This window comes from Delphinapterus leucas, chromosome 12 (genome assembly GCF_059928025.1).
Source record: "Delphinapterus leucas isolate spDelLeu-1000000601 "Yukka" chromosome 12, BTC_Dleu_Yukka2, whole genome shotgun sequence".
NCBI lineage: Eukaryota > Metazoa > Chordata > Mammalia > Artiodactyla > Monodontidae > Delphinapterus > Delphinapterus leucas.
The window spans coordinates 60,027,700-60,054,153 of NC_143140.1; the positions used below are offsets into that span (position 1 = coordinate 60,027,700).

General features: G+C 36.2%; 1 protein-coding gene across 2 annotated transcripts in view; it reads left to right on the forward strand.

Moving 5' to 3' along the window:
• The window catches only part of RNF217 (ring finger protein 217), a 132,329-nt gene that overhangs the window by 78,494 nt on the left and 27,381 nt on the right, over positions 1 to 26,454 (forward strand). For both annotated transcript variants that reach the window (XM_022555848.3, XM_022555858.3), the window contains exons 2-3: positions 5,025 to 5,258; positions 17,025 to 17,189. In XM_022555848.3, coding sequence (XP_022411556.1) covers positions 5,025 to 5,258; positions 17,025 to 17,189 — 399 coding nt within the window. The remainder of the gene's footprint in view (positions 1 to 5,024; positions 5,259 to 17,024; positions 17,190 to 26,454) is intronic.

The following is a 26,454-nucleotide window of genomic DNA, read 5'->3' on the forward strand; positions in this document are numbered from 1 at the left end:
ATCAAATAACCTTTCCTCTTTCTATTGAGATAATCATATGATGTTTCTCCTTTATTTTATTAATGTGTGAGTTATAGCAATTGATTTTTGAATGTTAAACCAATCTTGCATTCTTGGAATAAGCCCACTTTGATTATGATATATTATCTTTTTCATGTATTGTCTAGATTGGTTTGTTAATGTTTTGTTTAGGATTTTTGCACTTGTGTTTACGAAGAGATTAGTCAGTAGTTTTCCTTTCTTGAAATGTCCTTATCAGGTTTTGGTATCATGATTATGCTGGCCTCATAAAACAACCTGAATAGTGATCCCCCCCCTTTTCTTCCCCCCCCCTTTTTATCACTATTCACTAAGAGTAGTTTTGTAATATCAGTGTTATTTCATCCTTAAATTCTCAGTAGAATTTACCAGCAAGGGACCTGGGGCTGAAGTGTTCTGTGTGGGAATGTCTTTTTCCTCTGTTGCTTTTAATATACTTCCTTTGTATTTGGTACTTGGCACTTTTACTTGATGTGCCTAAGTGGATTTTCTTTATATTTTTCTTGCTTGGGGTTGAGAGAACTTCTGGGATATTTGACTTGATGGTTTTCATTAGTTTTTTAAAAAAATCAAAGGCATCTAGCACAATGCTCTGTAATACCTGCTGAGTAAACAAAGAAGCATATTTATCAGTAAAGCAGCCTTATGGAGAAATGTAGAACCTAAAAATGACTGTGCCTCTCTGCCACAAAGTAATTAATGCACAGAAAGTGCTTCTAACAGTGCCTGGCATGGAGGAGGTGCTGCATACATTTCATGACTATTGTTATTGCTTTTGTTGTGGTAATCTCTTCTCCTCTGCCATATTAATATGTTCCTTTTTAATGATAGAGGAAATCTGAAATCCCTTGGTATTAAGTGAACAAGAGGCCGAGGCACACTGTAAACTATCATGATCAACACTTAAAACCAAGATCAAATTCATAAACCATGCATTTGATAAACTGAGCTTCGAATCCAAGGTTTATATTTTCTCTCTTTTTTTGTTTTTTGAAAGAGTTAATTAATTAATCTGTCACTTTTCCGGTGGTTTCTCTCACCTGTGGCTGTGGCATTAAATTACTTCTGAGTTCTCCCAAGTGACAAATTAGCCATCTAGCTTGAGGTAGTGGATAATTATCTAGTGGATAATTGTGTCTCTTACTAACACCCTTGGAGATTGTTTTAGAATTAAGTAATTTTGTCTTACAAGAATGGACATGTTTTTGTTCAGAATTAGAGAGCATATTTTTCAGTGATATAAATAGTAGTATTAGCATTGACCGCAACAGAAATTTAGACCTTTGTTTTAAGGATGTTAAGTACATAAAATCCTATAAATAGAAGTTAGATGATGTTATTGAAACTGTTAAATTGAAATTAAAGAATTATTGTCATTTTAGAAAATATTTGGTATCGTGATTATGTTTTTTAAAGATTTCTTATTTTCTTTAGACCCATACTGAAATACTTATGAATTGATGAAATATGTACCTTGTTGAATAAATAAATGAATGCACTTTGCTTAATCATGATTATTGGTTTTTAGTGATCTTTTGAGGAAGTTATTCGGAAATTGAGGAAATTATTCGGAAAAGATAGACATGTAGAGGCCAAGAGATTGCATAGGTCATGAGTAGCATTTTATTATGAAAAAGGGGATATTGTTAGTATGAAGAAGTATGAGTAATTCAAAGGATTGTATGAGTAATTGTTCCAAACTGCCAAATATTAGCTTACCAGCAATAATTCAAATTGTATAAGCCGTAGGTGGGCCAGGAAATTTGAATTCTCAACAAACACTTCAAGAGACTCATGCAGTTGTCCTGGAAGTAGATTCAGGCCTTATGCTGTAAAAGGAGGGAAGACAGAAATAAACTAGGAGGTTGGGATTAACATATACACACTACTATATACAAAATAATCAGCAAGGACCTACTGTATAGCACAGGGAACTCCACTGAATACTCTGTAATAACCTATATGGGAAAAGAATCTGAAAAAGAATAGATATATGTATCTGTATGACTAAATCACTTTGCTGTACACCTAAAACTAAGACAATATTGTAAATCAACTATATTCCAATATAAAATAAAAATTAAAAACAAAGAAAGAAAAACATAAAAGCTAAAAAAAAGGGAAGACTTGGGACTTCTCTGGTGGTCCAGTGGCTAAAACTCTGCGCTCCTAATACAGGGGGCCTGGGTTTGATCCCTGGTCAGGGAACTAAATTCCACATGCTGCAGCTAGGAATTCACATGCTGCAACTAAAGATCCCTCAGGCCGCAATGAAGATCCCGAGTGCTGCCACCAAGATCCGAAGCAGCCAAATAAATAAATAAAAATTTTTTTTAAAAGCTGTAAAAAAATCTGATGAAGAGAATAGATCAAGCTGCATGATCCTTAAAAAAAAATAACAGGGAAGAATACAAAAAAAAGGAGGGAAGACAGAAAAGATGGAGACAGACATAGATTGGGAGAGTTTGTAGTGGGAAGATAAAGGAATGTGATCATATTGCTTCTGTCTGTTTAATAAAATATGAGATCATTTGGCTCAGTGTAGTGGGGTAGGGATTTTGGAGCTTTCAGAGAGAAGAGAAGGTATGGAATATGCAAAATGCAGAGGGTGTGAAGCATAAGGAAATTGTGTGTGCTATGGAAATAGAATAGACTTACAGGCAGATTTGAGAGACACTGTAGAAGAAAAGGCACTTGGTTGGACGTTAGATGGTAGGTGTCCCAGTGTGGTGTGGTAATGAACACCCACTGCAGGAAGAGTGACCAGATTACTCTCTCCCTTGAGCTGCCTTGGATGGTTCTGGTCCCTATACCACGGTCCATTTCTATACGACCCGACTCTCTGGGTGGTTGTGAAATTACTGCTTCCATTGTTATTATTTATATACTTAAAATAAGTAAACTTAGAGGCAAGGGAGGCCAGGTTAAAACATTGACCTGGGAGTAAAACATTCTAGCTCTTACTCCCCAAAGTATGCAGCTCTTCAATAAGCGAGAGTCCCTTGAGATGATCCAAGTGGACTCCTTCTATGTGGAGTGAAAAGAAATTGTCTTTCACATGCTGAAAACGGAAGTGTTCTCTTTTCTTAGGTGTCTACTTCAGACTCCTAACATGGCTGCGTGCTCTGCCCTCCTGCTCTGAGCCCAGTTCATCTGTACAGCCTCTGCCTTCAGCCGTAACTGAAAATAATTTATTACAAAACATAATTTGGGTTATAATAACTCTGTAACAAGTATAAAAATAAAATCTGATTGTAACTATAAGCAGACTCATCAAAAAAAGTAGAAAAAATTGCTTTGGGCTAATATTTGAAAGACCTCTCTGGACTATGTTTTGTACAATCGTAGCATAAGATGATAGAGCAACTTATATTTCAGCAGGTCAGTACTAATAAAATGGTTTACCCAAAGCCAGATTTTTTCATTTCATTATCCGTCTGGTTCATGTTCTTTACCAGTATTAAATATATTGTTCCCAGGCATCCTTCAGCCTGTAGCTTCTTCACTACCTTTCCTCAAGTCTGTGCCAGATACACAGCAAAGTTAAAAGAAAAGTTACTGTGAATTTAGGGGTTTTGTTAATTGCTCACTGCAGAGATTTTCTTCCCCTGGATCACGTGGCTTTTCCTCATTCCTCCCTCCATTTTCATAGCGTGCTTTTCTCATTAAGGTCAATGTGTTTTGCCTTCTCAGAATGTCAGGTTCACCCAAGTGAAAAAGAAATGGTTTAGTGTTGTTTGCCTTTTGGAGCTTTCACTACCTCCCTCTGCTACCCTAAGATGAGCAAAAAGAGATTATGATGCTATGAATATAAAGAGTTCTTGCTCACTACTTGTGGAAAACAATTCCAGGTCCTCCTTCTTTCAAAGTAGCTTATTTTCTTCATCTTTTAAAATTTAATTGTGGCCACACTTTGTACTTGAATCTTATACTGTAATTTTTAATGCTAACCATTTGTAGAATCCCCTACCAAATAAATGGTAAATGTAGCATTCCAGTATATTCCTTCTCCTCTCTCCTAATCTAACTCTGTAGTTCTTTGAAGAAATTCATTTTATAAATTACCTCAGTAGTAGCCAGATCTCATAGGGATTTTTTTAAAGCATTAGGATTGGTTTAGTTTTCTTACTTGTTCCTATGATTCTGATGACATGGGAACAGTTATATGTTCTTTGCCTGGAAGAGTCAGGGAAAATAGAGGGTTTTTCTAGCAATGTTTGTTTGTTTTTTTTTTTTTTGCGGTACGCGGGCCTCTCACTGTTGTGGCCTCTCCCGTTGCGGAGCACAGGCTCCGGACGCGCGAGCCCAGCGGCCATGGCTCACGGGCCCAGCCGCTCCGCGGCATGTGGGATCTTCCCGGACCGGGGCATGAACCCGTGTCCCCTGCATCGGCAGGCGGACTCCCAACCACTGTGCCACCAGGGAAGCCCTCTAGCAGTGATTTTTAAACTACTAGATGTAGTATATATAAGTACTTTCAAAATCCTCTTTTTTTGTCTTTTTAAAGTAGTTAAATGTGCCCCAGGTTTACTGCTGAGTAAGGTTGTAGTAAGGAAACTTTGTAGTAAGGTTGAAAAATCTGAAACACATTTTCATCCTAGCTGTTCCTTTAGTTGGCTCATTGTCTGAATGCTATCTCATCCTGCAGTTTCCAGAGGATGGAATGAGAATTTGCTTCCTAGGTGAGCCTGTGGCTTAGGCCCATTTAAGTTCTCATATTTGATTATCATTATATTTAATGATAGAGAATGCTTAAACACACTATCAATCATTTTGGAAACATTATATAGTATTATTTATTTGGTACTGCCTGATATAGGTACCAAAGTGATTATCATTTATTATGTTAGGAATCATGAAAAATGACAGATAATCCTTTACAGTGATCATGAAATAAGCAGTACTGTATGAAAAAAGAAAAAGAAAAAGGAAGAGAAGCTTAATAACTGGCACCTTTTTTCTCTCCCATTTGCTCTTTCACACAGGTACAACTTGGCCAAGTGGAAATCAAATGCCCTATCACAGAATGTTTTGAATTCTTGGAAGAAACAACGGTTATCTATAACTTAACGCATGAAGACTCCATCAAATACAAGTATTTCTTGGAACTTGGCCGTATTGATTCCAGCACCAAGCCATGTCCTCAGTGCAAGCACTTTACAACCTTCAAGAAAAAAGGACATATTCCCACCCCTTCCAGATCAGAAAGCAAATACAAAGTAAGCATGTTCACCAGAGTTGTGGGTTAGATGGCACATGGTGGGAACAGCCAAATTAGGCCAACTTGTGGTAGGCATTAAGTGGGCTTCCTTCCCTTATCGAGTCCAAGGTGAGTATACAATGGCTATGATTCTGAAAATGTATGGTTTGGGGATGCTATGACTATCATCGTTAGAGCACTAGTGAGGATTTAATTAAACTTCTTTGGCTTTAACCTGTGTAAAATTCACTAATTGAAAGACTAATCTTTAAAGTAATTATCATTGCTATTACTAAATATTAAATAAATACTAAGTCTTTTAAAAAATTTTAGTACAAGCTTAAATTTTTCAGTGAACCCAATGTGAGTCCTCCTCCGGTTCTGTCTATAATAAGTGAAAATAGTATAATATGCTATTTATTCAGCAAATACAAAATGCCAGTATATGCTAGGCAGCGTGCTAAGTTTTGGGGATACAGTGGCAAATGTGACACAGTCCTTGCTCATAAAAATGTCTAATGAAGGTGAGAGAGACATATGTTCTAAAATGACAGTTCAATATGAGTAGTCAAAAAACAAAAATGTGAAACCCAATACACTTGTGCTTTGAGAACACTGACCGAGGAGGGGGGCTAGCGTGTCAGGAAAGGCTTCATGGAGAAGATGCAGTTCTCCAGGCAGATAAACAGTGGAGAGCATTTCAGAGCAAGGGATGAGTAAGCGTCAGGCCTGGAGGCTGAGGCAGGCGTGTTGGAAATGAGTGCTTGATAGAGCTAGGGAGAGAGAGTAGCGGGGAGGCAGCTGGTCAGGTATTTAAGAGCAGATCATGTTGAGTCTTTCACACTGTGCTCAGGCTTGAGTTTAATTCTGTGGGCATTGCAGGAAGATCATTCTGGCAGCATATAGAGGATGTCAGAGGAGGGCAAGACTGAAGGCATGGAAACCACGGCAACAACTGTGGGAGCAAATCCTTGATTCACAGCCGAATCACCTGGCGAGCTTTTAGACACACCAGTGTCTGGTCTCCAGCCCACAACCCTCTCGCCCCAGAACAACTGTCCTGCAAATAGCTGAACCTCACCAGGTGACTCTAATATGTAGCAGAATTGGGAACCTTTGCAGTAAATGAAGCAGAAATCAGCACAAACTAGATGTTACTGATCATGAAGCAATTGAAATCGTTGGTAATAGGTGAGGGATGAAAAATCTCAACCTAAAGTGAAACTATTAAGCAGCTCTCAAGAAAAATAAAGCTACTGCAGAATTTGGGGATGGTTATTGTTGTGACTTGTATTTACTCTTACAGAAAAGATGATCTATAACGAAAGAGGTAAATTATCCATCCTCCTGTTCTGTATTCTGCATAGTTCTACACAATTCCTGAAGCAATGATTTTTACTGTTTATATGTTTAGTTTAATGTTTATATAGCATTTTCATCATTAAACTCCAAGTTCTCACATTAGTATTAACTACCTGATTCACATGCCCATACCTGTCTGGGTATTATGAGTAAAGGGAGCGCAGGCATGGATACTCCAGCAAAGCCCCTGTGATATTCATGATTACACTGTAGCACCCTAAACTGAGACTAATACCATCATTCTTTGGGGCTAAGCAATGGATATTTTTTAGGTTTGCTGTATTTTTTAAAATTCAGTTTTCCCAATAACAGAACCCACTTCCAAATTGGTATAGTTTGTCATAACTTTAAGAGCAGTGAGTTCAATTACTTGAAGAAAATAAATTGAGTCATAAGGCAACAGAAATAGAAAAAAAGTTTACTGCTAATGTCTAACATGTCTGAGCAATTTAAACTCTCTTCATAATATTGCTTAGAGCCTAAATTGTATTTTGTATCTATTAATAAAACCCTTGTAATGTATATTTCAGTATTATTCTTTGTGAGTCGAGTTATAATGTCCTGATCCAAGATGTCATTCTTTGAGCATTTATTACGGTTTCTGCTGTCAATTCAGAAGCACTTAACATACAAGGTTAAAATTGCTTGAAAATATTATAGCTATTTTATAGCAGGAAATACCTTTGAGTATATCACATATGAAATTTGAGATATAAAATATCATGTTTGGGTACTTCATTTGAATAGGTTTTTGTAAATTTTTTGTACACTGCAGGTGGAAGAGGGATAAACAGAGTATATCAACAAGCAGTAACAAGACCTTTTAGGTGCCAGTTTAACCTTCTAGGATAAACTTATCCCTCACTCAACATCTTCTGGCAAAAATTTAGTAAATAGAGCTTTTCGTTATGTTCTGAATGCAATAAAACTCTTACTATATGAAATAGTACAAGCATATTCCTGAATTGAGAAATTTACATTGAGACAACCTTGCCTTTGGTCAAATCCAGTCTTTTTCATTCATAACATTTGCCTTCTCATCCCTGCAACTCATGAAGCCAAAGAGTTTTACCACTCCATTTCTACAAGATTGATTTGTTTCCATTTAGAAATCTAATTTCTAACCTAAACAGTTCCTATACTTTATTAATGCAGCTCCAAATGAATGTTAATACAGAGAACAAGTTAGCATCGAGAAATTAAAAATGTTGAAGTTATGGTTGTAATGGTCCTCAGGTGATGCCTGGAGACAGACACATCACCAGCACCTGAAGGTTTTCTCCATGGCAATTATCAGCTAAGATTTTATGGTGTATTTGTGTGGTTATTTGCTTAAAGTCTCTCCCACTGGTCTCTAGGAGACCAGGTCCAGACTTGCTTACTGCTGATAACCTGTGTCAAGCACTTTGGTAGAGTATTCTCTCAAAATATACGTCTTGAGGGAACGAATAAATGGGCCAATGCATCATAAATGTGGGTGGAATATGCTGAGAGCACAGGAGAAGAAAAGACAGGAGAGATTGGGAAGGCTTCAGTAAAGGGCAAACACATTAAACGAAGCCTTGAAATGTTGAATTTGCTATGCTAGAAAAGGTGGGTCAGAGCACAGGCTTCAAACCAAATTTAAATTCTCATCCTGCCGTATGCTAGCTCTGTAACTCTGAGTACAGTTTCTGCATCTTTTACTGGTGGTAGTAATAATACCTGTCATAAGAGTGTAATAAGGATTAAACAAGTTCACATATATAAAGTGCTTAGCACCATGTCTGATATATCCTAAGTGCTCAACACATGCTAGAAATTATTATGCTTATTATCACTATCAGGCAAAGGCAGCAGAATGAACAACCCTGGGTTATTAGGGAAGGGACTGAGGAGTCAAAAAGAATAGAGGTGGAATAAAAGATGGGGTGACTGATGGATGGTCAGAGTAAAGGGGGGTGAAACAGACTGTGTCTTGAGAAAGAGGAGCAGGTTTGGGGAGTAGAAAACGAATTCATTTGAAATGTGGGATAAAGTTAATTTTGAAGACCCTTTGGGGCATCAAAGAGATATCCAAGAAGCATGGATCTAACGCTAGGAGTGATCTGATGGAAAGCATTAATATTTGAGGAGGGGAGGAGGTCCCTGAATTCACAGAAATTAGAAATATATGTTTTGGGAGGTGGGAAAAGTTACAGTTTCTCACGGGAGAGAGAAGAGGATTGCAGATACTTAAATGTACTTATTTTACTCCTAGGAGTTCTACTGAGGTAGGGGGAGTTCTGGGTTTCCTTCTTATTTCCAAGTGTAGACCAAGAAACGATCCCCCTTTTCATATTGATTTGGAGTAAGTTGAAGGGCACGCATAAATCAACACAGGGAACATGTTGGAGATAATCCTTTTTATGGTTTCCTTGAGGCAAAACTAATAATAATCCCCACTCTTCTCCCACAAATATTAAGCAGAACCTTGATAATTCACAAAACAGTGCTTTGACTCATCATAAGGTGAAAAAAGCCAATAAAATGTCCTGAGGAAACTCCCTCTATGTTCTTACCTTGTATATTATGCATTACTTTTTCTCTCTTGTAATCATAAATTTTCTGGGTTGAAATCACAGTTTATATTATAAAACTGCACAAATACATTATTTCCTCATGCGGAAAAGAACTGTTCTAAGGTCTTTAAGAGTATAATCAAGTCAGTGGGTTTGTTGTTCCTAATTGGTGTACTTTAAAATATGCTTAAGTGAAAGGCTGGAATTCTAGTAATACCCAGCTTACCTCTTCCTTTGTCAGTTATTCAAACCTCGATGACCTGTCCTAAACTCCAGAAAGATACCTCTTTGGACTGCTTCCCCGACTCCCTTACCACCTCAGTCTCTATTTGGGTTCAACCAAGGGTTGGCATTGGCAGGGAGGATGGAAAGGAGAATAGTTGATGCATTACTTCCTTACTCCCTTCCTAATTCAGTGCCAAAGCTCTGGCGGTAGCTATGTCCCTCATGACTGTGGCTTCCCCCTAGGTAGTCCCCCCCCCCACCCACCCACCCATGTTTCTAATTCTCACTAGGCTCCAGAAAATTCTTTCTTGCCTTGTCTCTTTGGCCCTAGGGATGGCAATGGTTTCCCACTATTTCTGCTTCTGGGGGCCTGCCAGTCCTTTGTTTATTCAAATCCCAGCTGTACCTCTTCAGTTGTACTTCCAATGAGCAATTTTCATTTATATAGAAATAGATAAAAAATAAATGAATAAAATGTGCCTAAGCTCCCTTCTTGTAAACATGATTTGAGGAATTTTTTCCATCTATAAAAATGTTTAAAGCTTTCGCATGAAAGTGTAGTTAGCATGCTGCTCTGCTCTTCTGTTTTCCCTCGACACCATCACTTCAGGTTGACAGTGTTTACACATTGGGAGTCAGATTGTGCCTCAGCCTGGCAAGATCAGTTTAGCTTACGACACACACTGAATTCTCTTGGCAGTAATGCATCATTGATGTCAGGAGCCGATAGAAAACAAGTGTAGTTTCTTAAATGATTGTTGCTAGCATAGATTTGTGAGGGAGATAAAGATAAAAGTCCTCTAGCCCAGTTTAAAGAAGCCATCTTGTGGGGGAGGGATAAATTAGGTTGGGATTAACATACACACACTACTACCGTATAGCACAGGGAGCTCTACTCAATATTCTGTAATAACCTAAGTGGGAAAAGAATCTGAAAAAGAATAGATACATGCATATGTATGGCTAAATCACTTTGCTGTACACCTGAAACTAACACAACATTGTAAATCAACTATACTCCAATATAAAGTAAAAATTAAAAAAAAAAAAGAAGCCATCTTAAACAAAGGGTGTGTTATATATGTTTCCACTAAACAAATGTATAGCGCTCAGCTATGATGCAAGCCTACTAAGTTTTATTAGGATGTGTTTCTCCCTGTAGTTACTAATGAGATGCTTTGCTAAAGTTGTTCTTTGTTTCCTGTCTTGATGCATAAGTTAGCCATAATATTTTATAGCGTCTTTACTTGTACTTGGAACTTCTAGCAACAAAAGCCAAATATTGGAATTCATTTGAAATTTTAGCCTTCATCTGACCTTAAAAGAGAAAAAACTACAATAATTGTAATAATAGAGGCTCATGGCTACCATAAATTGACCAGCCATGGGATTGAGAACTGTTTGTCTTTTTCACTTCATCACGTCATCCCTTGTATCTTCAGCACAAGAGACAAGTGAAGAATCATTTCTCTTTGACAACCTGCTGAACAGTGGGTAAAAGTAAGCCAAGCCTTGCGCCCATTATAAAGTGATCTGGAAGATGTTAGGACTGTGCATTTCTCACCTACTTTACTCTGTATTTCTACTTTTCCATATCTGCCATCTCAGAACTGTAAGGGAACCCCATGCTTTAGTCTATATGCCTACACCAGGTGACCATTCAGACACTGAACACTTCCATTGTTAGGGACCTTGCTACTTATAGAATCATTCCCTTCCATTTTGAAAGATTCATTGTTACATTCAGGCTGAGATCTCTTTCTCCTGCTTCACCTATTGGCTACAGAGAATACTCCCATTTTCTCATGTACACTCTGTACTTAGCCCTCTTGCTTCTTTCCGTGGGTATCTCTGTGAGATGTTAGCCTTCTGTGTTGTGTTCAGAATAGGGTGTCCTTTTGAAAACCGGATGATGCCATCCTGCTCTGGCTAGTGAATTTGGGTTATGCAAGTCAGAGCAGAATCTTCCAGTACACTTTATATTCATCTATGAAGAGGTGGAAGAAATAGATTCAGATATTCCTCTGGGCCTTGCTCTCTAGGTTTAGAGGAAGAGTCTATAAATGCTTAAAGATGATTCCTGGCAATACAAGCAAGATGGGTTAGTATGGAACAGTGATTCTCAAATTAGGAAGAGAGGAAGGACTCTTTTCAAAGAACAAAACCCCCATTCCCAAGTTCCAATATACTGCCCTAGAAAACCATGCCTCTCCGTTGAAAATAAAAGCTAGTATTGAAGTGAATGTATTGTGCAATAAATAGTGTGTTGCACATGTAAAAGGAGCCTGGAAACCATAAGAGGGATGTCGGTAAAGTTATTTAGATGAATAAACACTCTATCTCCATTTAGGTTATCTTGTCATGAGTTACTATGTATTCTTGTCCTTATTTGCTCCCCAACCTTTAGGAAAATTTCCCTTTCATTTTCCAGTTTAGTTTAAGCTATGCTGTGAGAAATTAAAGGAAGGCTCACTTGACCACGTTTGGACTATGTTTAGGGAGCAGTGCCTCATGAAGCCCATGTGTTATTGGCACTACATTCAGGGAGAGGTTCCCAAGTAGGAGGTAAAATCTTAGGGAATAAAATCAAGGCAAGAAGTCAAGTCATCTTTCCCACTTGGAGAACCTTCCGCCACTGCCACTCTTGCTCTAGGATTTGATCTTATAAGGGAGCAGATCGTGCTTCCTTGAAAGTATTTGAAGTCACGCATAAGAGACTTCTTTTCTCCTGTCTGTAACACCCAGCACTTCCTCACAATATTCTTGTCTTCAAGAAAACCTCCTTAAGTTGTTACAAAACTTTTTATAACTACAAGATGTCGTGATTATTTATGTATATTGATCAGTTTCTTTAGGACATACTAGTCAGACAGCCATAAGTTCTATATGGTTCGTATAAGAAGTTTCTGGACCACAGTGTGTTTTGAAAGACACATCAGGAGTATAGGAACCTTAATGTAAGACTAATTGGACCCTGTTTTTGGGCACGTCTACAAGGCTCAGGGTTGACCCAGCTGAAGTGACACCTCTGTTCGGGCCCCACTGGAGCACTTACTATTTCCCCAATGCACCGTGTGCTCTCAGGCCTCGATGGTGGCTCAGGCTGGACTCTGCCTGAAGTGTTATCCTGACACTTGTCCCAGTGACATCCCACTTATCTTCCAAGGCCGTATTCTCTCTGACTTCTACTCTTTAGCCTTCCCTGAGACACATTTCTCATGGCACCCTCTTGTCCAAGCGTCTACTCTAGCAGTTGTTACATGGTTTTATAGCTCTTGCGGTTTATTATATCTGTCTGCCTTCAGTAATTTTTTTGAGGACAGTATTTTCATTCTTTTCGATGTGCCTAAAATCAGTACGCTCAGTATCTGTTACTTGAAGGTGCTCAATAAGTATCTGTTGAATGGTCAAATGATTTGATGAATGTTTCATTCTTGAGTATTTGTCTTAATCTGAATTTCTAATAAAGCAGATTCTTCTTGGAAAATCGAGTTAATTCATACTCGATTTTGTCGAGTATGTTGTCTAATATTTTGAGTTTGATAAGTAATGATTTTGTGATTTATTTAAAATAATTATGAATATAGGAGTGTATAGTATTTAGGCAAGAAAAGACTTATTTGGGGTGCTCTTTGGTTTTGAATTCTGTTTTTGTTATGTGGGTTATTTCTTTATTGGCATGATGAACTGTCAAGAGAAAATATCATTTGCTTCGGGCAAGTGGGTTGGTTTAATTTGTCATCTGAGTGTCACTGTAGCCCAGAATTCTAGAAAAACTAAGGGAATTCAAAAGTAAAAAAAATGTAATATGAGGTTCTTTTATTGTTCATGGATTATAGAACAAGTTAGTCAAGATTCCTAACTCTGATAACTTTATTTTTGAAACACTTGTAGCCTTGCCTCTTGTAGAAGAGTTTGCACATTAATCATGATGTTCAGTAAAATGTTATGTGGGTAAAATATTTAGTAAACATCATTTGGTAATCTAAGAAGCAATGATACCATCTCAGCCACTGGTCATAAATTAGACATGTTGGGTTTTCTTGGAATTTATGTAATGTTAGCCAATATGCAGTACTTGCTCTGTGCAAAATAATTCATTTTACAAGGAACTTACTGAGTGCCTACCATGTGCCACAAGTTCTGTGTTACTTAACTCAGGAAACAGAGTGAATGAGAAGCAGCCTTTGCCCTCAGTGAACCTGTAGGCTGTTAGGGAGATTAGATAGCTACGTGTAATGTAGCTGTAATGTAAGTTCTGCAAGATACTGAATCTGGTTGGGAGAAATAGGGAAGACATCTTGGAGCAAGTAGCATTTCATCTGGTTAAGATTTCAATAGACAGATTGTGTTCATTGGACCTTCTCCAATTACAAGAAGCAGAGCTTTGCTGTCTTTCAAGCCCCCTCACTTAATGCGTTTTACTATGAGGTTGCACGGGAAGTAGTAGGAAGGGCAAGAAAGCAGTCCCAGCTGCCACCCAGGTGGGCCTCGTGGAGAACCAGACACTAGCTCTGAGGACATGAGAGCCCCTCTGTTGTGTTACTAGAAGTGAAAATGACTGTTGTTCCCTTCTCCAATGATCTGCACTGTGTTCACTTAACTTTTCTCTGTCTTTGCCTCTGCAGCCAAGGTAGAGTGCATGTGTATCCCTTTTTCATTCCTCAAGAGAGAAAATCTGTCTTGGCTAGTCTCTGTTCAACAAGGAACATGCTCTGCCCAGAGCTCCTGCCAGCCACCTCGTAGGCTTCTTGCCCACAAGTAGGTCCCTGCTTTTCGCCTGGGGACTCATCCCTGGTGTAAGCAGTTGTGGCCAGTGCTGTGGGGTCACATGATACAGAGCAATGCTCTCAGACTTTAACATGGGGACGAAAATGCAGGCTCTGGTTCAGTAGGTCGGGGGTGTGACATGAATTCTTTGTCTCCAACAAGCTCCCAGGTGTTGCCGATGCTGCCGCTTCCCCAACTACACTTTGAGTAGCCAGCGTAGAGTGTGGTGGCCGCTGTGTGAACATAATGACTCAGGAGGCAGGCACTCTGTGTGGGAGGGCTGTGGCTGTGAGATGGCATTTCATGTGGAGGAAGATGCAGTGTTCATGTCTACAATTTTGAATATGGTTACGGTTGGAATGAATAAGGCATCTTCAAACCAAAAAGTCAGTATTTAAACAATTCAGGTGCAGTCTTTGAATAACAAGGTGGTTGGGATTGGTGATTAGTCCTTGTATTATTTTAATCCAAAGCAAGGCAGTAGTTATTTTAATGTTTTCAGTGAGACAGTAAGCAGGCGAGCCTGAATTTAAATTATTTATCTTCACTTGAGAGCTTGCTGCAAAACTCCTTTCATAGTTTGCAACCAAGTCTGTGTTGTCTGTGAGGATCGGCAGTGAAACTTAGTTGTTTATTATGTGAAGTTGGGAGCCAGAGTCCCTGGGAAGGACACCGAGTATTAGATTCCTTATCATTCTTAGGAGAACCTACATTTCTAATTGTCTTCATTAGAGATCCATAGATACGATAGTTCAGCACTTGGTCACAGAGATCCTTGAACCATTATAATGTCTGACATCCTTTGAGTTAATCCCAGTTTCAAAGCCCCCATTACAGTCATTCTTCTACTATTCATTTCATAAGTATAATCTAAGACTGACTGATTAAAAACCAAAGAGGTTTGTTTTTTTTTAATTTAACAATGCTAGAGTTCAGTAATTTAGAATTATGTATAATGTCTAATAGAAGAGAACTGAATTAAATATTCCAGCCCTTCTGACGTAGTGGCAGAAGCAGGAGGAAAAGTGAGTCTTTTCAACTTCCTCGTTTCATTCATTACATTCAAAAATTACATTCACGTAGGCCCTCATGTAATATTCACATGTATTCTTCATTGTTTTAAGTGATCTTTTTACATTGTTTTATTATCTGGAGTTTACCCATTTCGACTCATTCTTCTTACTTTAAAAATAACTTATTTTAACTTTAATGATCAGAAAAGGCAAAAATGGCTATTTTAAATGACTAAATAGTATCATCCTTTAAAAAAAAAAAACAGGGGGTCTCCTAATTTATGGGAGTAAAATCTTGAAAGGGATTTTCAAAATTCACCTTAGTTGATAATCATATAGAATTCTGATTTACTGAATAGATTAACCACATGACCTTCTTTGACTTTTACACTTTGGTTTTCAGTCATCAAAGCAAGAATGCTGTTTAGTATGAGGAATTGTTTTGGCACAATGAAAACAATGCTGGCCTTGAAGTCAGACAACTTTACTTGCTATGTTTCTTTGGGCAAGTTATTTAATCTCTGTGAGCATTAGTTTCCTCATCTGTAAACTTATGATGTTCATATCGACTTTACAGCATTATTTTGTTGATAAAGATAAATTATGCATGTTATACAGCAGTATAAACATTACCATATAACAGCATTTTAATAAATAAACATGAAGATTTTTAGAATTTTATGACAAAATACTATTTTGTTTTGCTATAAAGTAAAAGAGAAAGTATTTTTGTTACTCATATTTGCCTAGGAATAACATTATCTATCCTTGACATAGATGAATACTGCCGTGCTTTGAGGTATAAACATAAGAGCTGATTGTAATTGCCACTCAGTTAATCTATAGATTGGAACCACCATTGTCAAAAAAGTGGTTTTCCAAAAAAGAAAGTAGTGATATTGTATACAGTTTACCAAAAGAAATTCTAACTAATCTTCAAAGTGTAGTCAGTAAATTCAGTCATGCTCAGTGAAGTAATTTGCAGGAGCACAGAGAATAGTCAGTTGTTTATAGTGAGACATTTTATTAATTCACTTTAATCAAACAGAACTGGGAAAGTCAAGTTATGCTCATATGTTTGTAGAGAGTGAGGACCGGAAATATGGTGAGAGAATGGGATGCTGCACTGTTATTCAAAATACAGGAAGTCAGATAAAGTGTCTTTCATGTCAAGTGGAAGACAGATATTTTCAAAACATACACATGCATTTTTCACATACACCTCCACATAGTGAACATACGAAGACATCTTCTGATGGTTTCCTAGGTACAGGCCGCAGGACCACCATACGTATATATTTCTAATAAGATCCTTTATATTATTTTTATAATTAACCTCCCTTAGATTAATAGCAAACCATGGATATCCATTATCACAGCAAATGCTGGTATAGTAGTTTATTTGCCAGTGCATTTTTCATTTGATGAAGCATCTGTGGAGCTTTGATTTTATAAAAGTGAATGAAGCCATTGGTAAGAAGAGCGATGGAAATGCCTGGAAAATTGGTTCAAGGGACAGGCGAGTTCAAGGGCAGAAGGCTGAGTGTGGATCTGGGGCATTGTGAGCCTTCAGATTTTACTCTGTGCTTCAATCTAGGGGGTTTTCCTAAGGCCAAATTGATTTCCAGAATATCCGAAGGGTTTAATTCTAGTGTGGTCTACAAACAGTCAAATCACCCATGCCAAAGCAATTCTTTCCTCCTTTAATAACAGAACAGTCATATCTTATTCTAGTTTCAGTTTTGTATAGGGGGAGGTATTTTAAATTTGGACCAATTATAGCCTTTTAGCTAATTTCCCTAAGCATCACCATTCTTATCTTTTTAGACAATTTAATATACCTACTAGTACTTAATATTACTTTTCCTTATGCAGATCCAGTGCCCCACTTGCCAATTCGTCTGGTGTTTTAAGTGCCACTCTCCTTGGCATGAAGGTGTTAACTGCAAGGAGTACAAAAAAGGAGACAAATTATTGCGTCACTGGGCCAGCGAAATTGAGCATGGGCAGAGGAACGCCCAGAAGTGTCCGAAGTGCAAGGTGAGACAAACTTCGGGAGGGAAGGAAACAAACACGTGCATCTGGCTATCACTGAACGATACTATTTACAATATTGAAGTGAAGTCTCTGTATAACTTTCTTAATGCAGAGGTGGAGAAAAAGAATATTTGCTGTTTCATTTTAGAAGAGTAATTATATTACATAACTAAAATGAAGATTTTTATATATAAACAATGTGTATTCTTACATTACATTTCAGAATTTAAGGAGGCTACGTATAAATATGGATCTTAAACTTCAAAATTCTAATTTTCCATTTAAAAATGGAGATGTGTGTACAGGAAGAAGCTCATATGAAAATGATATAAAATATTATTTCTAGTTTGCCAACATGTACTATAATCACTTCTCAATTAGGTAGGCTCTGAATCCTTGTAATCCTTTGGGATTTTTCCCCTCTGCCATTGCTTATCACTTTAGGATTACATTAAACTGGTCATTTCCCTTTTTGTAAATCTGGTGACGTAGAAGCTAAGAGCTAAAATCAGGACTTTATGAATCCCATTTTACTTTCATGCAAGTAATCAAGAGTTAGCAAGCATTTGAGCAGAGACCTAGATGTTGAAAGTCAACCATGCAGACAGCCAGGGAACGATCTCCTATAGACAAATCAGCACGTAAATCCAGCCAGAAAACTTTGGATTTGACTCTTACAGGATAGGGGTCTGTTGAAGTTTGAAGTTTTTTTTTTTTTTAAAGCTCACTTTAGAAAATTATATGTATGTAAATGCATATGTACACTCCACCATGTGTGGTTTCCATTTTGTGCCAAATTTATTTTTGATAATCTTGTCTAAACCAGGCCTAATTTTCTTTCAAGAATAATTTTGCAATTCCTTCCAGGATGCTTAGCACCAAGATAAATGAAATTTGAATTATCAGGAAAATTTTTTAAATTAATCATGTGAATGAAGCTTGAAGTAGTAGAAGTATATTCTGAAGCCTATAAATGAGAATAAATATAATGCACAGATTCACTACACCAAATTCACATACTAGTTTATATGTATAGTAAGTAAAGCATTGCCTGAAATAACATGTTATGTTCTTAGCAATTGGAACATGTTATGTTCCTAGCAATTGGAAGAAATTTTTGAAATAGTTTGGATGGCCTGGCTGTCTTAAAAGTGACGTCTACAGATGTTTGAGTTAAAGCTTTCTTTGTTTTCCGTGTAGAAGGCAAATTCATTTACAATTATCCCTTTGATTTTTTTTTAAACATCTTTATTGGAGTATAATTGCTTTACAGTGGTGTTTTAGTAAGGCTGCTTCAGATCACTGCATCAGTTGCTCCGTAGATGTTTATTTTTTACGTAAGATGAGGCCTTTCCCCCTTTCTGTTGCCTTTCCAGTTTACTCAGAGGTACTGCTCAGTTTCAAACTAAATAAAGGCCAGTAGGAATTCAAGAGCGCTGTTTAAGTCATTCTGCTTGACACTTTGTTCTTAAGTATACTTTATATCCCTCTGGAAAGCTGTGAAACAATTACCAGTCGGCCTGGCTCTAAGAATGAGTGCTAAATGAGGACTACTGCAGCATTATATGTTAGGGATTTTCTGAATGAGTTGAGGTAATACATAAAAACATACGTTTGTTACTGTAATCCCTCAATCTAACATTAAATGAACTCAATGAACATTAAATGAACGATGTATTGAAAGAAAAAGCACCCAGCTGTAAGGAATTTACTGAATGCACTAACAGCTCCCACAGTTTTTACAAATATAGATAAACAGCTAAGAGGATGCATACATGCTGGTTCTCTTTTGAAATAATAGCTAAAAGGTTGGGGTTTGAAAATGAACTACCCTTTAAATAGCTGAAGGGGAAGGAGCCAAAGAACCCTGGAATGAGTTTACATGACTACCTTGTAGTGGAGAATCTACTTGCTGGTGAGATCCAGGTTCCATAAAATTTATGTCAGCTTAAGTCGTATTTTATGACTCGTTTTGAATACAGATAGTTTCAGGGCTTTTATAAGCATATGACTTTAAAGTTTTGCACTTCCTTAATTGTGATTTTTTTGTCATTGTTGTTGGACCATAAAATTATATTTTTGCCCATGAAGCCTCTCTAATACTAGAAATCCACAAGGAGCTGTTATTCAGTGTATTAATATTTTATATTCCAAGGCTTTATTTTTATAAATAATCTTTTAAAATTTATAAATATGAAAAAGGAAGATGCTAGGAATTTATGAAAAAAATTTCACACAGTGCTTCCAGGTGAACAAAAGAATTATCATATATTTTCATATGAATATGTTTTCAATAATGATCAAATATGTTTAAAATGTTGTTGTGACCAAAGTATATTTATGTACCCTGCACAGGTATATTTGCTTAGATTGATTCATAATTTTAATAATTATTTTGATTTTTGATTTTTTATTATTATTTTTTTTTGCGGTACGCGGGCCTCTCACTGTTGTGGCCTCTCCCGTTGCGGAGCACAGGCTCCGGACGCGCAGGCTCAGCGGCCATGGCTCACTGGCCCAGCCGCTCCGCGGCATGTGGGATCTTCCCGGACCGGGGCACGAACCTGTGTCCCCTGCATCGGCAGGCGAACCCTCAACTGCTGCGCCACCAGGGGAGCCCTATTTTGATTTTTAAATGTTTGTTTTGTTCATAAAGGTCATATAACATATGATAGAAATTTGGAAAAGAGAGGGAAAGAATTCACCAGAATCCTGCCACTCCAATACACTCACTGTTAACATATTAGTGTCTCCTCGGTCTCTCCCCTATTTAAGTAGCTTTAAAAAATATAGAATCGTAGTATGGGGATAATTTGATATGCTTTGTTTTTCCATTTAACATGTCAAACCTTTCTTATGTTACTAAATACTTTTCGTAACATTTACTAAGTAAGTAATATTTGCTTAAATATCCTTCTGCTGTTAGTTACCAAAGCTGGCTTTGTTGGTGTTTGGGGTTTTTTAAAAAATATCTATATATTATAAATAGTGTATTGATATTCATCTTGAATATGTATTTTTCCATATTTTGGACCCTTAAAAGCATATATTCCTGAAGACAGAATTACTAGGTTAAAGGATATCAGTGTTTTCAGTATTTGGTACATAGTGCCAATTTGCTTTCTAAAAAGACTGAAACAATTTATAATTCCACCAGAAAAACCTGAGAACCTATTTCTGTATGATCATTTCTTATTAGCAGTTCAAGTATTTTTAAATGCATATTTAATACTTTAAAAATATTTTGTTCTTATATTTTGAATTGTCTTGTTTGCTTTTAGATTGAGTACGAATTCATGTATTTGTGAGTTTGAAATGCCCCTTTTTGAATTATCTGTTCATATCCTTTGCCCACTTGTTTAGGTCAGGTTGGGGATATTTTTTATTATCAAACTATATGAGCTCTCTATTTTCTATTTAAAAATATTAATTCCTTTTCTGACATATTTTTTCCTATCTTTTATTACTTTCTTTTATATCAGTGATAATTTTTTTAAACTTAATTGGTTTATGTGTGTGCATTTTTTTAATTTTTAAAAATTTGTGTTTGACCAAATATATCATTCTTTTTATTTTTGGAAAGAAAGAACACATAAACACATACACATATATGATATGTGAATATATTTATATTTATATATCTTTTATAAATATTTTACTACTAAGCCTAAAAAGTTATCTATCATCCAGAAGCTTGATAAATGGTCTATTTTCTTTCTTTCTTTTTAGTATTTAATTTCTAAATATTTTAACTCTTTGATCTACCCATTACTTATTTTGATGTTTATTATGCATTGGATACATACACTAATTTTTTCCAAATTAATAGCATCTAATCTAAATGTGTCCCCCTACCCATTGATTTGTAATTTTTCTCTAAACATATGTTAAATTAATATATATAAGAGCTCTTTTCTGAGCTCCCTAATCTTGTAGCTGCTAATTTTTTTAAAAAACTTCTGTGCTTGTACTGGTGAGTGTTAAATGATTATGCTTTTGTAAAATTTTCCCATCCATACAAGGTTTGATAATCAATTCATTATTTCAGTTAGTATTCCAAATAAACCAACTTTTCTTTCATTAGCTTATAATTATTATTTATCCTGTAATGAGTTTTTATCTTTATCTCAAGTGGAAAGATCAGTTTAATAGATGGTATAATATTATGAAGAGATTTGACTTATGCTGAGAAATCAAAATTATTATTTATAATTGAATTTTGGCAGATAATCAGAATGAGTATTAAAACATTTTTTCTCCCATATACAATCAAGATACTTATTCATAAGTGTGTGTTTTTTAATACTAGTGTAAAAATATATAAGCATTTATGGAAGTCATTTATTTATAGGACATTTTTATGAAAAATTAATAGTAGCATAGTAAGATCAACTTTTCTTAGCCATTTTTTTTGAGTCTCATTGCTTCCTTAATTCATAGTATTCTTCAGTCACTTGTGAGACACCAATTTTTATCTTAAAAATGTGTCTTCTATTTTGTATAAATTCTTAACCTACCAGAAATATATGCTAATTTTAAAATGTCTCTCTGGAAAATAGTTACCACAAGACTAAATCTAGTTCATGATAATTTTAAATTAAATTTAAAGCAAATAGCAGATTTAAATTTTGTTGGAGGTATTAGAATATTTGTTCAGTTTTATGCAAAAATTCATTTGAGACTTGTGTCTTATAGCACAGATTAGATACTAAACTCTGAGTTAATAAGAAAAAAAATTGTCAAAGAAAGTGAAAAGTGAGATGCACACCTAAAAATGAACAAACATGAGATTATACAATACAAAACAAATAAGTAAGCAGTTGTAAGCAATTTCATTTGTATACTTTAGATTTAAATTGTTCATAAAAAATTTTGGAAACAATATTAAGTGCAAATTTTTTTTAATATATATTATCATTTGAAAGCCTGAAATACTTAAACTATTCCAAAGTATACATTGATAGTTCTTTAAATGGTACAGTAATACCCCACTAAACTAAATTAAAAGCAAAAAACAAAGAAATTATTTTATCATTTCCTTTTTTCCAGAAAATGGCGACCACCTAAAATTTTATTGTTCAACGCATACTTTATAAAAAGTCGCTTTTTTTTTATTTGGCAGCACTGTGTGGCTTGCAGGATCTCAGTTCCCCAATCAGGGATTGAACCTTGGCCACAGCAGTGAAAGCCCATAATCCTAACCAGTAGGCCACCAGGGAACTCCCCGAAAGTCTTTTTATTATTTATTTTAGTTTATTAATAAATGTGTGTTAGGTCATAGCAAACCCCAGCTGGATGATTCTAAAGGCCTGAACAATTTTAGATTTTAGAAGAATTAGAAATCTCTAATATTATTGTCTAATATTATAATAAGCATCATTAAAGATAAAAACAATCATGAACCTTCAGGAATGTAAATGAGAACTCTGTAAGAATGGTTAATGATCCAATCTTCTGATTGTTCCTCAAAAGGTTTAATACTAGTCAATTAGTGTTAGTTAACCAGGTTTTATCTTTTAGCTATATCATGTTTTTCTATTTAAAATGTTTTTTAAAATGGGGTTTTAACATTCAAAACTCGACAAAGGCCAGATTTCTGCCCTCTGAGTATATTTTTTTAACATACGTACTTTCAAAAGAGAGCTGGACACACCTTCAGGCCCTTTTACCCAATAATTTGAGGCAAGCCAGTTTAAAGCCAGCAGGAGGTTAAAGTTAAGAAACAATTTTATAAAAAAGGCAGTATATAAAGAAAATTTTATCTCTTCAAAAATATTTCTGAAAGAAATATTGTAATATGTTAACATTATTAAATATCAGTGGTAAATCCATGCATGTCTGTTACACTATCATCTTTAAATCTTAAATGTTGGAAATACTTCATGAGTAAAAATAAGTAGAACCTAACAAGAGAACAGAAGGACTCTAACATCACAGCTTTCTGGAGCTGCTTACACATCTCTGTTTGCCTCTGCAACCTCTAAGGATTTGACTATTACATTTTCTTTTTCCTTCCTCAGGTAAAAGTTCAATGTTTCTAAGAATACTGGGCTTACTAAAGCAAAGTTGGTGTTAATATTTCTCAAAATGGTTAGCTTTTCATAATTTGGAAAATTAAAGGGGAATTCCTCAAACATCCTTACCCCAAACTACCTTCTTCCTTAATGTCAGATAAGAGAAATACTTATGTAAATATTTATATAATGTGGTACAAATATAGTCATAGCCAACTAGATGACATGCAGCTGACCACTTTAATTTTTCTCTTATATAAGTAATAACATATCTCTAGTTAGGACATTTTACAAAACATTGAATAGGGATAATTAATTAGGAAGTTATACATTTTCATAGGCTAATATATAAGTAATGTGATTTATGAATTAAGGATAATTAAGTCATTTATTTTATTCCAAGGTCAACATATATCCTATTTTTAGGAGGCAGGACAGTCACTTCTTTTTTTTTTTTTTTTAAGAAATGCCAAGATATGAGCAGGGAGTGCTGAGTTCTAATATGCCAGCTTTATTTCATTCATAAAAATGCCTTTGTACAACCCTCTTTCTTTGTAGTGTTAGCACAGTAATAATAATGGCAATACTATCTACACGTACTGATATTTACTACATATTACTCTCCATTGCAGTTTTACACACATATTATCTCATCAGATCCTCAGATGTGATACTAAGATGCTAAGTTCCAATGTGCCCTCCAAATCTTAACTATTAAATGCCTTTTGATAAAACTTTAAGGTGTTTCACAGTAATAATAAAACGATAGGTTCAATAGTATGTGAGTTACATTTGTTGTCTCATTTAAATCTCAAAGGAAAGTTGTGAGAAGGGGGTAATTACCACCACTTAAAGATATAGAAACAGTTTCAGAGAGGTTAAGTAACTGAACCAAAAGGCAGGCAGGGGAAAGTACATTATATTCATAATTTATTGAGAATTTGGAATTACAGGAATGTGCTTGTCAAAATATTTCCTTTCAGATATTTTATTCTCTTAAATCCTGTAATAGGATGCTTTTGGCAAAAATGTATCGATTCAGGGAAAAGATTAATTTGCTCCTGTTCACATCAAATTAGCACAAACCCTGTCTGTGGGCTCTTATATCTGAGCTATAGCTATAGAGCCTATGGTTACTGAGGAAAGAACTTAGGGTATTAATGTTGGATTTTATAGATAATCCTGCAATCCTCTAGCACTTCACACATTGCTGCAAAAGTATGTTCAGCAGCTGGTGACTGCTTTTAAATAGTGCCCGTTGCAGAAAATAAAATAGCTTCTCCTTGACCACTAATTACCCACTTTAACTCTCCAGATTGCTTGAAATCACTAAATTTGAAGCAGCGGTTATCACTGCTACTGTTTTCTTGAAGTGCCAAAACCTAGACCTTAGTTGTGAGAAGAGCCTGATTGTTTGGTGACAAATGTTTTATAGGATATAAACTGTATTTCATCCAATGCTCCATTTTTATGACTAATAACTTCAATATTTGTTTACTGTCTGAGATTAAATGTATAATGTGAGTACATATAACATTTCATTAAAAATCAATACATTGTCCTCGTAATATAGAATAAAAATAAGTGCAAATATAATGAAATAATATGTATTTCAACATGTAAATGTTCAGGTACCATGACATTAAAAGACAAAAAGTAGCAGATTTTTGAACCCATTTAAAATGCATAAATTTGGATTTAAGAAACCATGAAGTGAAGCCGAAATATTATCAATAGCTATCGTTTTTATCTGACATTTTAAAATGAGGACAAAATTAGTGTATATGTACATATGTGTGTGTGTATATATATGTAAGCTTATATATGTATGCATATGTACATATGAATGTATACAATTTTATTGCTAGAAAATTCAAGATACATTAAAATCATACAGGGGCTTCCCTGGTGGTGCAGTGGTTGGGAGTCCGCCGGCCAATGCAGGGGACACGGGTTCGTGCCCCGGTCCGGGAGGATCCCGCATGCCGCGGAGTGGCTGGGCCCGTGAGCCATGGCCACTGAGCCTGCGCGTCCGGAGCCTGTGCTCCGCAATGGGAGAGGCCACAACAGTGAGAGGCCCGCGTACCGCAAAAAAAAAAAAAAAAAAAAAAAATCGTACATACCTCTTTGGGGCTTATATATAAAATGAAGTTAGATTCTGAATACAATCACTCTTTCTCAGTTTACACCGTAGTTATACAGTAACTAAAAAATTATCTAGTAAAACCATACAAACATTATTTTGCATTTATATATAAAATGAAGTTAGATAACATGTTCAGATATTTATAAACAGATTTTCACCTATATAAATGTCTAGTGTGTCAGAAAATTGTATGGGTGGAACCTAAATCACTTCTGTGTGGGATGTCCCAAACATTGAAGAACAGCCCAAAATGCCAGTATCAGCCACCTTTGTGACAACTGAACATTCCCCTACCAAAGAAATTCTGAAGCATCTCCAGGGGCCTGAGAGACCCTGTGGAGAGCCCCTGTTAGAGATGAGGGCTTCTGAGAGGAATGAAGGCCAACGAGCTGTGTAGACAGGGAATAATTGAGTAAAAATCTGCCCATTTTCCATTTGGATACCTATGGGGCCAGTTTTGCTAAAGGATCTAAAGCTTTCTAAGATGGTTCATTTATTTTTCTTTTCATTTGATTTCATGCTTTAAGAATTGCTTTTTCTTTCTGCAGCAAACTCAACTTAGAATTCCAAACAGGTTACAAGTTTTGCTGGTAGCAGCAATCAGTAGGCAGATCAACAAAGTTTGAAGAACTATGAGACAAGGTCTATATCCAAATTCCTAAGCAATGTCTTCACTTGCCTTAGTGAGCTTCTCCAGCACAGTGCACTCTCCTGTCCCCAAGATGGGCTTTCTCATAGTTTCTCCATCTCAGTACATGGCAACTGCAACCTTCTAGCTGCTCAAGTCAAGAATTTGACCTCTTTCTCTCACACCCACACATACTGTCAGTCATTAACTTTTGTAGATTGTACCATCGAAATATATGTGGAATTTGACAACATCTCAGCACCCTTGCTGTCACTAATCTGGTACAGGACATCATCATCTTTCTCCCTCTAAGATTTTTGCAATAGCCTCCTGACTGGATTCTTACTCTTCACAATGTTCCTAACCCAGCAGCCCAGCAGCCAGAACGAGACTGCTAAACCTAAGGCAGATTACGTACCCCTCTGCTCAAAATCCTCCATGGCTCCCATCTCACACAAAGCAAAAGCTAGTCCCTACAGT